General features: G+C 51.9%; 1 protein-coding gene and 1 long non-coding RNA gene across 4 annotated transcripts in view; one reads left to right on the top strand and one right to left on the bottom strand.

Annotated features, from left to right (window-relative positions):
- GSG1L (GSG1 like) overlaps positions 1-13,851 on the bottom strand; it is a 219,235-nt gene that overhangs the window by 40,895 nt on the left and 164,489 nt on the right. For both annotated transcript variants that reach the window (XM_023616075.2, XM_023616076.2), the window contains exon 4: positions 7,562-7,673. In XM_023616075.2, the coding sequence (XP_023471843.1) occupies positions 7,562-7,673 (112 nt within the window). The remainder of the gene's footprint in view (positions 1-7,561; positions 7,674-13,851) is intronic.
- LOC102149505 (uncharacterized) overlaps positions 1-13,851 on the top strand; it is a 36,892-nt gene that overhangs the window by 16,429 nt on the left and 6,612 nt on the right. For both annotated transcript variants that reach the window (XR_011424299.1, XR_011424300.1), the window contains exons 3-4: positions 8,370-8,521; positions 9,008-9,193. This is a non-coding gene — a long non-coding RNA (uncharacterized lncRNA). The remainder of the gene's footprint in view (positions 1-8,369; positions 8,522-9,007; positions 9,194-13,851) is intronic.

Here is a 13,851-nt window from a genome sequence, read left to right as displayed (position 1 = left end):
TGCTTTAGAATCTATCAGATAATTCTAACATCTCTGTCATCTCAGTACTGGGGTCTATTGATTGTCTTTTTCATTGAAGTTGAGATCTCCTTGGTTCTTGGCATGGTGAGTGATTTTAGGTTGCAAACTTGACATTTTTGGTATTTTTCTGAGACTTTGGATCTTGTTTAAACCTTCAGCTTTAGCTGGTTTTCTTTGACACCATTCTGGCAAGAGAAGAGGGAGTGTCACCTTGTTACTTCCAAGTACGAGTTGAAGTCCAGGTTTCCTCCTGGGCCACCACTGACATTTGGGGTGGAACGCTCCCTGGTTACTGTGGGGCAGGGGTGGGAGTACTGCTCCCTTAGGCTTCTGCAGATGCCACCCTGACTGGCGGGGTAGAAGTGGCTCGTTGCTCCTCCCTGGGTTGCTTCCACTGACACCATGGAGAGGGAGATGCCCTCCTTACCACTGAGCAGCAGTGAAAATCCTGACTCCCTACTTGTCCTCTGACACCAGCCCAGCACAGAGGGGAGGGGCACCTTGTTACTGCCTGCTGGTGGTGGGGGTCCAGGAGCATGATCTCCACTGACGCTGAGGAGCGTGTGGGGCTCATTTCTGTCCAGCAGGGTGGTTGAAAGTGCCAGCTCCCTGCTCTTGCCCACCCCAGCAGGCGGGGTTGTGGTTGGGTGTCTCATTACAGCCTAATGAGGTGAAATCTAAGCTTGGTATGGGGGGTGTCAAGCCACGGGGCATTTGTGTGTGTGTGTGTGTGTGCAATGCATGGCTGTATAGAGTACTTATTGCTAAGAGTTGTCTGTCTTGGTAGGCTGTCCCTTTCCTGGTCTGTTGACTAGAGAAAGCCGACTTTGGATGGGGCTTTCTTTTTCGTCCGTGCCTTTGGCATTTCTGAGTTGCTGACTTCTTCATCTCCAAATGTGGGATACATGAGACAAAACGTACTCGCCACCGTGTTGTCCCTCAGTTCCTAGCCAGCCCACGGTTCTCTCTCTGTCTTCCAGCATCTCCTTTTGTTTGTTTGATGCATGATGTCCAGGGACTTAGTCGTACGTAGCAGGAGGAAGAGGGAGAGGTGTGTCTACCCCTTCTTCCCAGAAGTGGTCCTTATTTGCTTCTGGATTGTCTTCCTGCACACACCCGAATGTCAGCTTCATGAAAGCAGGAGCTTTGCTTTGCTCACTGCTGTATCTTAGCATCTAGAACAGCACCTGACACACACTAGGTACTCAACAAATATTTCTAGAATCAATAAATGCAGATAAAATAAGAACATACTGAAAACAACAGATATGAAAACCCTGTTCTGGCTTTGGTGTGGGCAAGGGCCTCAGGGCTGCATCCCTGAGTCTTCATCCTCCCTGCTCCCCTCACCCCCAGGCCCCCTGGGCCCCCACACAGGGCAGTCTGAAAACCTGGGGGCTGGAACACCTCCCAGGGTTTGCAGTTTGCACTTCTGAGCTGGTGCAGTGAGGACTGTGGGTGCTTGGCCTGGTTTTGGTGCCAAGAGCAGAGTGGACACTGTGGGGAGGAAAAGGGAAGGTGACAAGGGTGAGGGAGTGCCTGTCAACCACTCTCTGTCCTCTGAGAGCTGCAGGGTGGGGCAGGGGGATGCTGGGGTGGGGGGCAGATTCAGAGACACATGGATGCCACCTTGAAATCTACCCCAGGCCCTGGAAAGACTGCAGCTGGTCACTGAGCGTCACGATCCTAGTCAACCTGCAGGCCAAGCAGGCACAGAGTCACTGTGCTGGGCACGGCACAAATGCTCAGTCCCGGCCACCCTTAGTGTCCAAGAGCTGATGGGACCCGGTGATGACGGCAGGCTCTGGGGCCCCAGCTTGTCTCTCTATGGCCAGGAGGACACCCTTGGGCAGCCACATCTCTCCTTCCCCTCCCTGTTCTTAAAGAAAAGGAGGCCAAAGCCATCCACCTCGGGGGAGATGAGAAAGAGTGAAAGCTTTCTGCTGACCACACAGCTTCTCAGTGGTGACACCAGCAAACCCACCCTCTCCAGTGGCTGTTTGGGGCCAAGACTCCTCTAAGATCACAGCAGCAGAACCCCTGCCGCCACCACCCTGCGAAGGGATCAATCTGCTGAAATGCCAGCTAAGCACTGCAGAGACGGCAAGGCAGCCTTGGGGCCCTAGAGAGGCAAGAGGCTAGCCTGTTGTTTCCACAGGGTCGTGGAGACTGGAAAGGGGAGTAGGGGAAGAGAGAGGAGAGTAGCAATGAGGCCACCACACTCCACATAGATGGGGCCTCAGAAGCAAACAGAGAGGCACCACCCCCCCAGGGACTTGGCCCAACATGCTACTGTCTTGCTGTGTGACCTGGGCCAAATTGCTTAACCTCTCTGGGCTTCCAGTTCTTATAAGCAACAACTCCACAAGGTTCTAGTACCTCAGTCTACAGAGTGAATGCTCAGAATTGGGGTTGCAGTAGGAAGGGCCCTTTTCCATCTCTCTCCATTTTGATCAAATGCAAAATAGAAGTACAAAGTGACTAGCTTTCCACTCTCCCACCATCACCAGGAAAACTGACATGTTGACATTCCGAGCAGGGCTCACAAACTCACATTCCTGCAGGGTCAGGTGGATGACTAAGTGAGGACAGTGTGGTGTAAGGCAATAATAGTGAGTGGGGTGGGCTGGGGTGACCTGGAGAGCATACGCCCCATGTAAAGGGGCAGCTTCTCCTCAGCTTTCGCTGCCTGCTGCCATGTGGCAATGCGAGTTAAGCACGGACACATCTCCTCACCGTCAAGAGCGGCCAGAAACCTGCATTTTTAAGTAAAATTTTTATCTTTTTAGATGTTTAAAAAAAATATGAACTTTTAAATAACACTGTGGCCGTCCAAAACAATTATCCACAGGCTGGGGTTCCGCCCAGGGCTGCACGCGGTTTGCAACCTCCACCGAGGCTGACTATGGGACTCGGGCCTTTGCCCTTTCTGAGGCCGCGTCCTGGTCCCTGAGTCGGGCATAGTAACCCCTCCGTGGGACGAGACAGCTCAGGGCTTATGAAGCACCTCCACAGTGCCTGGCACAGTCCCGTCCCAGCGCCAGGGCCTGCTCTGGCCTTGTCACAGCAGGCAGACCTGGGGAGAGCTGAAAGGAGGTGCAGTGGGAGGCTGGGGCCAGGGCTCAGGGCAGGCAAGGGCTTCTGCACCTAGAGGGCCCAAGGTTGGGAGTCAGGAGTGAGAGGACAGCACGGCCAGGCTGAATCCCAAAACACACTGACGTCCTGGGAAGCCCAGTGGGGTGGAGACCAGGGAGGACAGAAAGCAAGAGCTGCCCAACATCATCCTCTCAGACTCTCGGGGACGTGCATCCCAACAAGAGAGAGCAGCATTACCAAGGCTCAATGTCATTGTCACCTTTTACCACCACCACCACGTAAAGAGCACTGGCTGTGCACCAAGCACTCTACGAGCTGGTCCCACCTGGGCCTTACAACAAGCCTATGAAGCAGGCATTACTATCATCCTTACTCTGGAGAGGGAGCGGAGAGCTTGGTTTGCTTGCCTTCAAAGGAAACATTCGTCGAGTGCGTTCTCTGTGCTAAGCACTTCACGTGCATTATTTCACATGGCTCGTCTCCAGAGATGGCCCCTCCACAAGCCACACCTCCTGGGGTCCATGCTTTTTACAGCCCCTTCCCCTTGAATCCAGCCCCATCCCCGCTTTTGACCAACTGAATGTAGCAGAAGTGATACTCTGTGACTTCTGCGGCAGGGTCGTAAACTAAACTTGTGGTGTCCGCTTTGATCTCTTGGAACGCGTGCTCCCCACAGGGACCCAGCCACCGGGCTCACGCAGCCGCTCCTGCTGACAACCCTAGCTAAGTGCCCGGCCACTAGCCAGCACCGACTGCCAGTGCTGTGCGAGGCCATCTCGGATGCCCAGCTGGCCATGACCCAGGTGACTCCAGCCCCAGCCGACATCCGACTGAAGCGTCCTGGGAGGCCCTAAGACGGGACCACCCAGCTGAGTGCAGTTAACCTACTGAACATGAGAGATAATCATGTTTTTACTTTAAGGCACTAAATTTTGGGGTGATGTGTTATATGTCAACGGAGGACTGGAAGATCACTCACGAGAGCCAGTGGGGTAGCAGTCAGGCTCCCCCCTCGACAGCTGAGGAGACCGAGGCACAGGCAGGGGAGGTCACTTGGCCGAGTCCACCGCTGGTGAGGGGCAGCGTCAGGACGTGCTCCCCAGCTGTCTGATTCCAGGGCCCCTCAGCCACCCCTCCACACTGCCCACAGCAGCCCAGAAGTGCACGTCGGGGAGGTTTGAGCTGGGCTGTCAGCCTCCTAACGGTGGAACCGTCCCCTTCCGGTGCAGGTGCCCTCCTGGAAGCCGGGCCAGCATCGGTCAAGCTCCTCAGAAGCCCTGATCCCCATGCACCGGCAGCCTGTTCTTCCCTGCTGGGCCCGAGACAGAGCTGGCACTGTCTGGCCTCGGAGCTGGTCTCCTTTCCAGGGCCTGGGGTGCGTCAGGGGCGGCTCTGGGGCCAGAATTTTGACAAATGGCCTCACAGATATTAAACAAAAGAGATGACACTGCCCAGCCCTGGCGAGGCCCCAAATGCAGAGGATGAAAAATGGGGTGATTGATGTTGTAGGCCTCAGTGACGAGGAGAAATGCATCAGCCCTAAGAGGGCCGTACACTGGGCCCTGGCCTTAAATAAGTCAAATGGGAGCTTGGTGCCCCGGGGAGGCCGGCCCCGAGCGGGCAGGGGAGCAGAGGAGCCAGGGAGCAGGCGTGGCTTCCAGGGAAAAAAGATTCCCGCAGCCCACACCAGCAGGCTGGGCTCTAGATGCTGAGTGCCAGGGTAGAGAGCCGGGGGCTTCTGGAGAGAGAGGTCTGTGGGAGGAGAGGGCGAGTGACCCAAACTCTCTGAGCCTGTTTCCACATATGCAACACGGGGTTAATGTACTTGTTCGATTTCACATCAGTAACAGTAACAGTAGAAGAGCCAGTGATCACCGAGCACTTCCGCGTGTCACACAGCGTTACCCCATCATCTCACGGAGGCAGAATACAAAGGTGGGAGCATGAGCTTGCAGCCAGACTGCCTGGGTTCAAATCCCAGCTCTGCCACTCACAGGCTGGATTACCTTGGACTGGTTACTTAAGCTCTCTGTGCCTTGGTTTCGTCTCCACGAAGTGCCCGCTTCATAGCACTGTTGTGATAATGACACACCAGGGCTCAATACATATGGAGAGATTATTACACACATGATCAACACTCACAGATGTTCATTCCCATCCTTCTCTAGCTCAGAGTGACCACCTCCCAAGGTCAAGATCTCAGGCAGGAACTGCTGGGCTGGGGGAAGCGTTGGGTCAAAGGGGGTCAGAGCCTCAGCTGATTTACCTGGGAGGGTTCTACTTAAAGGGATCAGGGATGGTGTTGCCAGGTCAAGGTCCCTTTAAGGCACATGCTTTTGAGCCAAGCAGAGGTAGGGAGGGGCAGAAAAGCAGCAGGAGACCCCTTGGTCTGAAATGGGGTCTTCTCAGTCAGAGTCCTTCCTGCTCTGACACCTTCCCCGAGACGCACGCTCCCTGCCAAGCCTTTGCACGTGCAGTTGCTCCTGCCCAGCAGACAGTCTTATTCCTGCCTCCGCTCTGCGCTCCCGCAGCTGTCTGTGCCCTCCCCCCATCACAGCACAGTTCAGAGGATCTCTTGTTCCCTTGTCTCAGTCCCGTGACAACACTGTCTTGGCCTCTGCTGTGCCCCTAGCACCTAGGAGAATGGCTGTCCCTGAGCAAGAGCTTGGGAATTAGGTGTTGAATGACCCAGTGGATAAATGGTCCCCACCAGCGGAACTGGACCTGCAAACCCTGCGTAACGGACAACCATGGTTGTTGTCTTTCCAACACCCAGTCCTTCTGGTAACAGCCCACTCCACCCCACCCATCCCCAGTTTTCCTCTCGGGGACCTCTCCTCCTCCTCTCTGTGACCAACGGTTTGGGTGGGGCCAACCCTGCCCTCTGGACCACATGACTCAGGCTGGACCGAATAGAGCAGTCCAGTCTTCAGGGTCTAAGTCACTGGTGGAGGGATGGTCACGTGACTTAATCTAATCCAGTGAAAGTCATAACCAGGATTTTGGCTGGAAATATTAGAAAGAAGCCCCATCTCTGCTGGTATTGCTACATTTGTCGGATGAGAGCTTACATTTGTAAGCAGAGAGCTGGGCATGGTGACCATTTTTGCTCTCACTTGGAGGAAAACTGCTTGTGAATGAGGCCAACACAAAGGGAACAGAGACAGGAAAAGGGGAGAGAATGAGTTCCTGATGAACCACCTAATCACCTGGATCCAGCTGTGCCTGAAGCAGATATTGTGGTAGCTCACCCAGCATCCATTCCATCCACTCACCATTTGAGAGTTTTTGGCTCATTCTTCACCCCAGAGGTAGGCCTGGTCAAGCTGAGCCAATGAGTTCATGACATTCCCCCAGCTGTGATGATGATTCAGGAGAGAGAAAATGACCTAAATTGGGTCCATCAGAGAGAGGCTTGGGACTTTAGTCAACGCTGGGGGAAGAGAGGCCCTTTCTCCTTCTATATGTGATGAAAGAAGCACCAGTCTCAGGAGGGACTTTCTCACCACTGGGAGGGAAGCCTGCCTAGGGACAGGGTGAATGTGTGGAGTGGGCAATGTTCAGATGATCACAGAGGAAGAGAACTCAGCCCTGATGACGTCAGCAACTCTGGACCAAACGTATCCTGAAGTCCACGCCACAGCTGCACTTTGCATTTACAGGAACAACGTATTTCCATATTGCTTGGACTGATGTGGGTGTATCTTTCTGTTACAACCCAAGGCACCCTAGCTAATCAACCTGCACTTCTCAGTTACCTGAACTAATGCACACCCCTTGTTTACCTAAGCTGGGGATTCTATCACTCACAAGCACAAGAGTCGGACTCATTCTGCCTCTCTTTTGCACACCATGCTCTGAGATGCTGACCCCTGGCTCCCGTAGCCAGGGCCCCTCCGAACCCATCAGACCACCCAGAGCCCTCCAGGGCTCCCCTGCCTTCAGGTCTCCCAGCTCCCGTCTCCACCTTCCCGGCAGCCTCTAAGGCAGGGGTAGGCAAACTCTCGTAAAGGGCCAGACGGTACACATTTCCGGCTCTGTGGGCCGTTCCGTCTGCCGCAGCACTCAGCTCTGCTGTTGCTGCGTGAAAGCAGCCGTAGACAATACGTAAATGATGAGCGTGGCTGCGTCCCGATGAAACTTTATTCACGGACCCTGGAACTAGAATTTCACGTAATTTTCACATCACAAAATATTCTTCTTCTTTTGATTTATTTTCAAGCATTTAAAAATGTAAAAACCATCCTTAGCTTGAGGGCTACATAAAAACAGGTGGTGGACCAAATTTGGCCCATGAGCCACAGTTTGCCAACCCCGGCTCTCAGGTCTCGAACACCTATGGACTCCAGGCTACTCCCACCTTCTCTGTCCCCCAGCTGGGCCGAGCTGCTGAAGTCCCAGCACGCCTCTGGGCTCTGACGCCTGAAAGTCAAAAGCCACTTACCAGAAGGACCACCCGTAGTCCCAGGAATGAGGTCTCCAGTCTTCAGGGCCGAGGCTCACGGTGACCTGGAACACCTGTGTGTACATCATGTGGGCTACCATTCCCAGGAGGCCTGTGAGGGGAGCAGAGCAAGGTGTCAGGAAGCAAGGGGGGGCTTTGTCCACCCGCCACCGGCCTCTCAGCCACCTGCCAGCCTGTCAGTGCACAGACTCCCAGGCAAGGGAGGTCAGCAGGACCACAGCACAGGAGGCCAGAGGGTGGGGGTTTTCAAAGCCAGCCAAGAAGCTGGAGTTGGAGCCAGAGGGCAAAGGGCAGACTCAGAAAAATTTAAGCAAGGGAGACAGAGTGAGAGCTGTGTATGGACGGGCGAACATTTTCTGTTGAAGACCGGATAAGTAAATATTTTAGGTTTTGTGGGCCATTGGGTTCTGTTGCAGCTACTCGACTCTACCGTGGTGCAGAGAAGCCACAGACGATACGTAAATGGATGAGCGTGGCTGTGTGCCAATAAAACTTTATTCACAAACGCGAGCGTTGGGTGGGATCCAGCCCAGGGGCCAGTTTGTGGTACCTGTGTTAGGAGGTCATTTGGGAGAAGTACCTAGAGAGTTCTTCGCTAGACTAGTGGGTCATGAAATCAACTTCACAGATTGCAGCCAGCATTAAAGAAAAAACAAGAATGGAAGATAAATATCTGATACCACCAAACGTAGCAGAAGTCAATATTGTTCTGTAAAACTTTTCAGTTCTCTGTACGTGTGTGTGTTTATAGTGATTCTAATATGAAACGTTTTTCTGTGGCTCATAGTGAAAAATCTTGGAGCCAACTGGCCGCGAAAACTTTGATTCCGAGGGATCCGAGCGGGAATCCTCTCACCACATTTTCACCACGTACCCCGGGGCAGGCACTTCACTCGCTGAGCCTCAAATCTTTCAAGCCTAAGATGAGGATTATGCCAGGTAAGATGGAGGGTGAATGAAACGAGGCAAAGACGACTCAGTGCAATCATTATAGCCACCAGGGTTATTATAAACCTGGGGGCACTTCTCTGTGTGGACTGTGGCATCTGGAGCCCTTGTGGGTGCACAGTGTGTGGCTCACTGACATGAACCTAACTTTTAAGATGGAATGATGCAGTGTTGATGAGGAGGGAAAGGGTAGACGACGACAAGAAAGGAAACCAATAATGCCTGTACATCTACTGTGTGCCCAGCACTCTGTCAGACTACTTCCCCTCCGTGAATTTCTCTTTTAATTGCCACAACTCTCTGAAGTAAGTACGATCATCAGGGCCATGTACCGTCGTTCAGGTTGCCCACTGCACATCTCCATAGGGCTCCATTCACATCATAGTCTATGTACTTGCCACTCGCTGGAGCTGAAGCAGAACCACACCTGCAAGGCTGAATATGGGAGCCCTGACCATGATTATTCTCATTTCACAGGTGAGAAAATAGAAGCTTGTGGTGGCCAAGTCCATCCAAAGTCACACAGGGAGCAGACGGCTTAGTTGTGACTGGGGCTCAGATCCAAAAGCTCTCCCCATGCTGCTGAGACTGCGCCTGTCCCCTCTTTGTTGCCCCAGTCACCCTTACCCTATTCTTGAGGAAGAGACAAGAGGAAAGTCAGAGGTAAGGAGAGGAGGGGTGGAGATGAGAGAAGACTGAAGGCAAGAGGGAGCGAGGCCCCGCCTCCCGGGACCCAGCCTTGGTGGGTGGGGATGGAAGGGACACTCTGTGTTCCCACAATGTAAATGGTCCACAGCTGGCTCTCTGAGAAAAGCAAGCCCTGATCCGAAGCACCTGCCAGTTTCCATGGTGTACATACTCCCACCAGGGCCAGTTTCAAGCTGCCAACGTGACATCACTGACAGCAGAGCAGAGAAGAGTTGTGCGTGGTGGCGCCCCTGAGCTGAGCCAGCAGGCTCCAGCACCCCTTCGTCTCCTTCTGGTCACTTGATCTGTGGCCCCACTGAGACGGAGAACTTGGGGGTGATAGCCTGCGCATCTGGGCCAGGGTCGGCGTCTCGTGGACACTGCTCACTGCTCTCTGACCTCAGACGAAGGCTACTTTCCAGGGCTGGTGGGAGCACTTAAGCCAGGAAATCGAGGGAGAGGGTGCCCTGACAGACGCTGAGGGCCTCAGGAGCCCCTAAAGACGCCGCCTGCCCCAGGCTGTCTCTGCCAGGCCTGAGTAGAGCCCAGACCCACCCTCAGCAGCGCCCTGGCAGGTGGTGCCAGAGCCTCTGGTCCTCTCTGCCTCGGCTCAGTCTGCTGGAAGGAGGGGACGAGGGCCGAGCCATACGGGTATCTTATTTTTCTTTCCTTGGCACAATTCTCGGTGAACCTGCCAAGAGGTACATAGCGGATATACCTTATTCTTTGGAACTGACGTAAAGGGCTCCTTGATAACGATTTATCCAATCAACTGGTGGTATTTATTTCCAAATTTTTGCCCTATAAGCAACCCTGCAATGAACACTCTTCTACAAGACTCTCGGTACAGACAAGCAAGTATTTCTCCAGCGCGACGAACAGGAATTACTGGGTCATAAAGCACGTGCATTTTAAACCTGAGTCAGTGTCGGTGGATTGTTCTCTTAAGTGACAATACCATTTTGTACTTCTGCCAGCTGTCTGAGCGCTACCCACCCAAAGCCTCACCAATACTTGATATTATAAGACATTAAAAATTTTGCCCATTGCATGCTGAAAAATGACACCTCAACGTAGTTTTAGGTTTTATATTTCCCTTATTTCTAGTGAGCTTGGGCATTTTTCATGTGTCTATTAACCATTTCTGTTTCTTCTTCTACGAATAGGCCTGTCTGTGTCCTTTGTCAGTTTTTTTTCTGATCTTTTTCTTTATCAGTTGGTAGGAATCATTTTATGCGTTCTGGATACTAATCCTGCCTGTTGCATAGACTACAAATAGTTTACTATTTTTTTCCCATATACAAAACATCTTTTTAAAAAAATTAGTCTAATTAATAGACTATTTTTTAGAGCAGTTTCAAGTTTACAGAAAAATTAAGTGGAAATTACCAAGAGTTCCCATATGCCCCGTCTCCACCCCCACCGCTTCTCCTATGATTAAGCTCTCTAATTGGTGTGGTGCATTTGTTACAACTGATAAACCAATCCTGAGACATTATTATTATCTCAATCCATACCTTACATTAGGGCTTACTTTTCGTGTTGCATATTCTATGGGTTTTGACAAATGTATAGAGACAAGTATCCACCATTCATGTGTCGAATAGTTTCATGGCCCTAAAAATCCCGTGTTCCCCTATTCATCACTCCCTCCCCCCCCACCCCCCCATGCCCGATCCCCTGGCAACCACTGATCCTTTTACTGTCTCCATAGGTTTGCCTTTTCCAGAATGTCAGAGTTGGAAGCATATAGTCTGTAGCCTTTTCACACTGGCTTCTCTCACTAAGCCATAGGCACTCAAGGTTCCTCCTTGTCTTTTCAAGGCTTGACAGCTCACTCTCTTTAGCGCTGAATAATATTTCATGGTCTAGATGGACCACAGGTCATCCATCTGCGGTCCATTCGCCTATGGAAGGAATTGCTTCCAAATTTCGGCAATTATGACCGAAGCTGCTTTTGTTAAATATTTTGATATTTGATATAGCCAAATTTAACAGTCTTTTCCTTTTTAGTTTTTGCTTCCTGTGTCTACTTTAAGAAGAGCAACACCATAAACACAGTCTCTGTATTTTTCTAACACACCTATAGACGTTCATGTTAATTCATCTGGAATTTATCTTGGTGAATAGGGTGCCGTAAGGACCTAACTTAATTTTTTTAAGTGAGTAGCTAAGTGCTTTGAGCTCTTATGGACTGGTCCATCCTTCCCCCCGATTTTAAATGGCACTTTTGTACCACAATCCAAGCCCCACATACACACGAGTCTATTTCCTAATGTCATTCTGTCCCACTGTTCTGTCTCTGTGCCAATGCCACCCTGTTTCAGGCACTATAACTTACAGCAGAGTCTGTTAGATGGAGGGGCGAGTCGCCCCTCCTACTGCCCGGTGCTCACGCCCTCTGGAATTGCTGCCCGACCCTGGAGCCTGGCCCTCCCTCAGCCCCTGCCAGTCCTTGCTCTCCAAACCCTCGGCGGTTGCGCCTTCTTCAGTTTCTTCCTGGTGGTGTCAGTCCAGGTGCTCTCTGAGCTATCTGATCTCTCGGGGCCTTGGTTTTCTCATCTATGAAATGCAGATGCTAGTAGACACAGGCAATTACAATGAACGTCCACCAAGAAGGAAAACATTCATGAGAATGACCCCTCCTTACATTAGGACAGTGGGGACTTAGCATTTGAATACAAAACTCTCCAGCTAGATCCAGAAGCCGGATCCAGCCTGTTGGCAGAATATTAATTTTCTGAATTGTAGTTTAGAAGACCATTGCTTTCTCAATTGAATTCCACTTATTCTCAAACATGAAGGCCTTTAAGAAAATTCAGTAAGTGAAAATTACAATTCACGTAAAGGTAGGTTGGTGAGATTCTCTGTGTTTATATTTTTTTTTAAAGATTGGCACCTAAGCTAACAACTGTTGCCAATCTTTTTTTTCCCCTTTTCTCCCCAAAGCCCCCCATTACATAGTTGTATATTCTAGTTGTGGGTCCTTCTAGTGGTGGCATGTGGGACGCTGCCTCAGCATGGCCTGATGAGCGGTGCCATGCCTGCGCCCAGGATCCGAACCAGCGAAACCCTGGGCCGCCGAGATGGAACGTGAGAACTTAACCACTCGCCACGGGGCCGGCCCCTCTGATCCCATTTTAAAGATTCTGCTTCAAACATCTGCCCCTGGCCCGTGATTCTGGAAACACAAGGTTCTGTACAGCAAGGTCGCCGGCAGCACCTGCCACACAAGCCCTCGGCAGAAGGAACCATTTCCAACCATCTGAGTTAAGAAGTGACTTTCAGCTGAGCTGCTCACCTCCTAGATTAGCAGCAAATAAACGAACGAGGCTTTAACTCACAGTTGTGGATGTCTTGTTGGTTTCTGGAATCTCCTGACTCCTGACACCATAAATGGAATTCCCAGTCCGCGTGGTGAGGCAGCCGTGGCTTCTCCTGCCCCTGGGGGACCTTGGGGAGCATGGGGCTGGGGGATGTCGGCCGAGGGCTCAGAGCCTCCTGGGTGTGGTGCCAACCAGAACCCGGAGCAGGAAGGGCAGCAGTGACCCCCATTCCTGCCCTCTGCTGCTCCCCCTAAGGAAGCCAGATTCTGTTGTCAAGTCCAGAGGGGCTGGTGTGTGGCCAGAATTAAGAGACAATGTCGGGAGGGTCAGAAGGGGATCCCAGAGTAAAGAAGGGGAGAAGCAAAGTGAGACAGAGGGTCCAGTTTCCAGCTCTGTCACTTACCAGCTGTGTGACCTCGGGGAGGTAACCTCACCTTTCTGTGCCTCAGTGTCCTCAACTGTAACATGGGGATAACAACAGTACCTACCTTATACATGGGTATGAGGGTCAAGTGGCTTATTCTCATAAAGTACTTAGAACAGTGCTTTACAGGCACACAGTAAGCCCTGTGTAAGCGTTTCTTGAGTGAGTGAAGGCACGAATGCACGAGACTCCTGTAGAGGCCCGCTGGACAGTACACTAGTCAAGGGCTAGGGCTGTTTTGCTCTCCACTGAATCACCAGCACCTCGCCCAGGGCCTGGCACACACTACAGATTCCCTATGTGTTTGTTGAAAGAACAGACGGCCGCTGATTGCAGGTGCTTGGGGTGTTAGGCTGCCCGGCGTAAAGGTCTCGGGTCTGGGATACGGGAATGAGCGAGGACAGGGCCAGATCTGAACCCTTTGGAGAGTAAATTGTCTACGTGAGCAAATGTCAGAGTCATCATCCATTTATTTATCATTCATCAATTCAATCGGTCAAGGAATATTTATCGAATGATTTTCAGATGCCAGACGTTGATCCCGAGGCCGTGGGGGAGACTGGAACAGACCACAGATGCCCTGCTCTCAAGGGTCTCAGGTTCTGGTGGAGAGATCCAGACAATGAGCACACAAGTTAACAAGAATTGTCAGGGAGGGGGCCGGCCCCGTGGCCGAGTGGTTAAGTTCGTGTGCTCTGCTTTGGCGGCCCAGGGTTTCACTGGTTCGGATCCTGGATGCGGACATGGCACCGCTCATCAGGGCATCCTGGGGCGGCATCCCACATAGAAGAACTAGAATGACCTACAACTAGGATATACAACTATGTCCTGGGGTTTTGGGAGGGAAAAAAAAAAGAATTGTCAGGGAGTGGAAAGTGCCATGC

This window comes from Equus caballus, chromosome 13 (genome assembly GCF_041296265.1).
Source record: "Equus caballus isolate H_3958 breed thoroughbred chromosome 13, TB-T2T, whole genome shotgun sequence".
Classification (NCBI taxonomy): domain Eukaryota; kingdom Metazoa; phylum Chordata; class Mammalia; order Perissodactyla; family Equidae; genus Equus; species Equus caballus.
The sequence above is the reverse complement of the archived record's forward strand: the minus strand, read 5'-3'. Positions and strand labels throughout refer to the sequence as shown.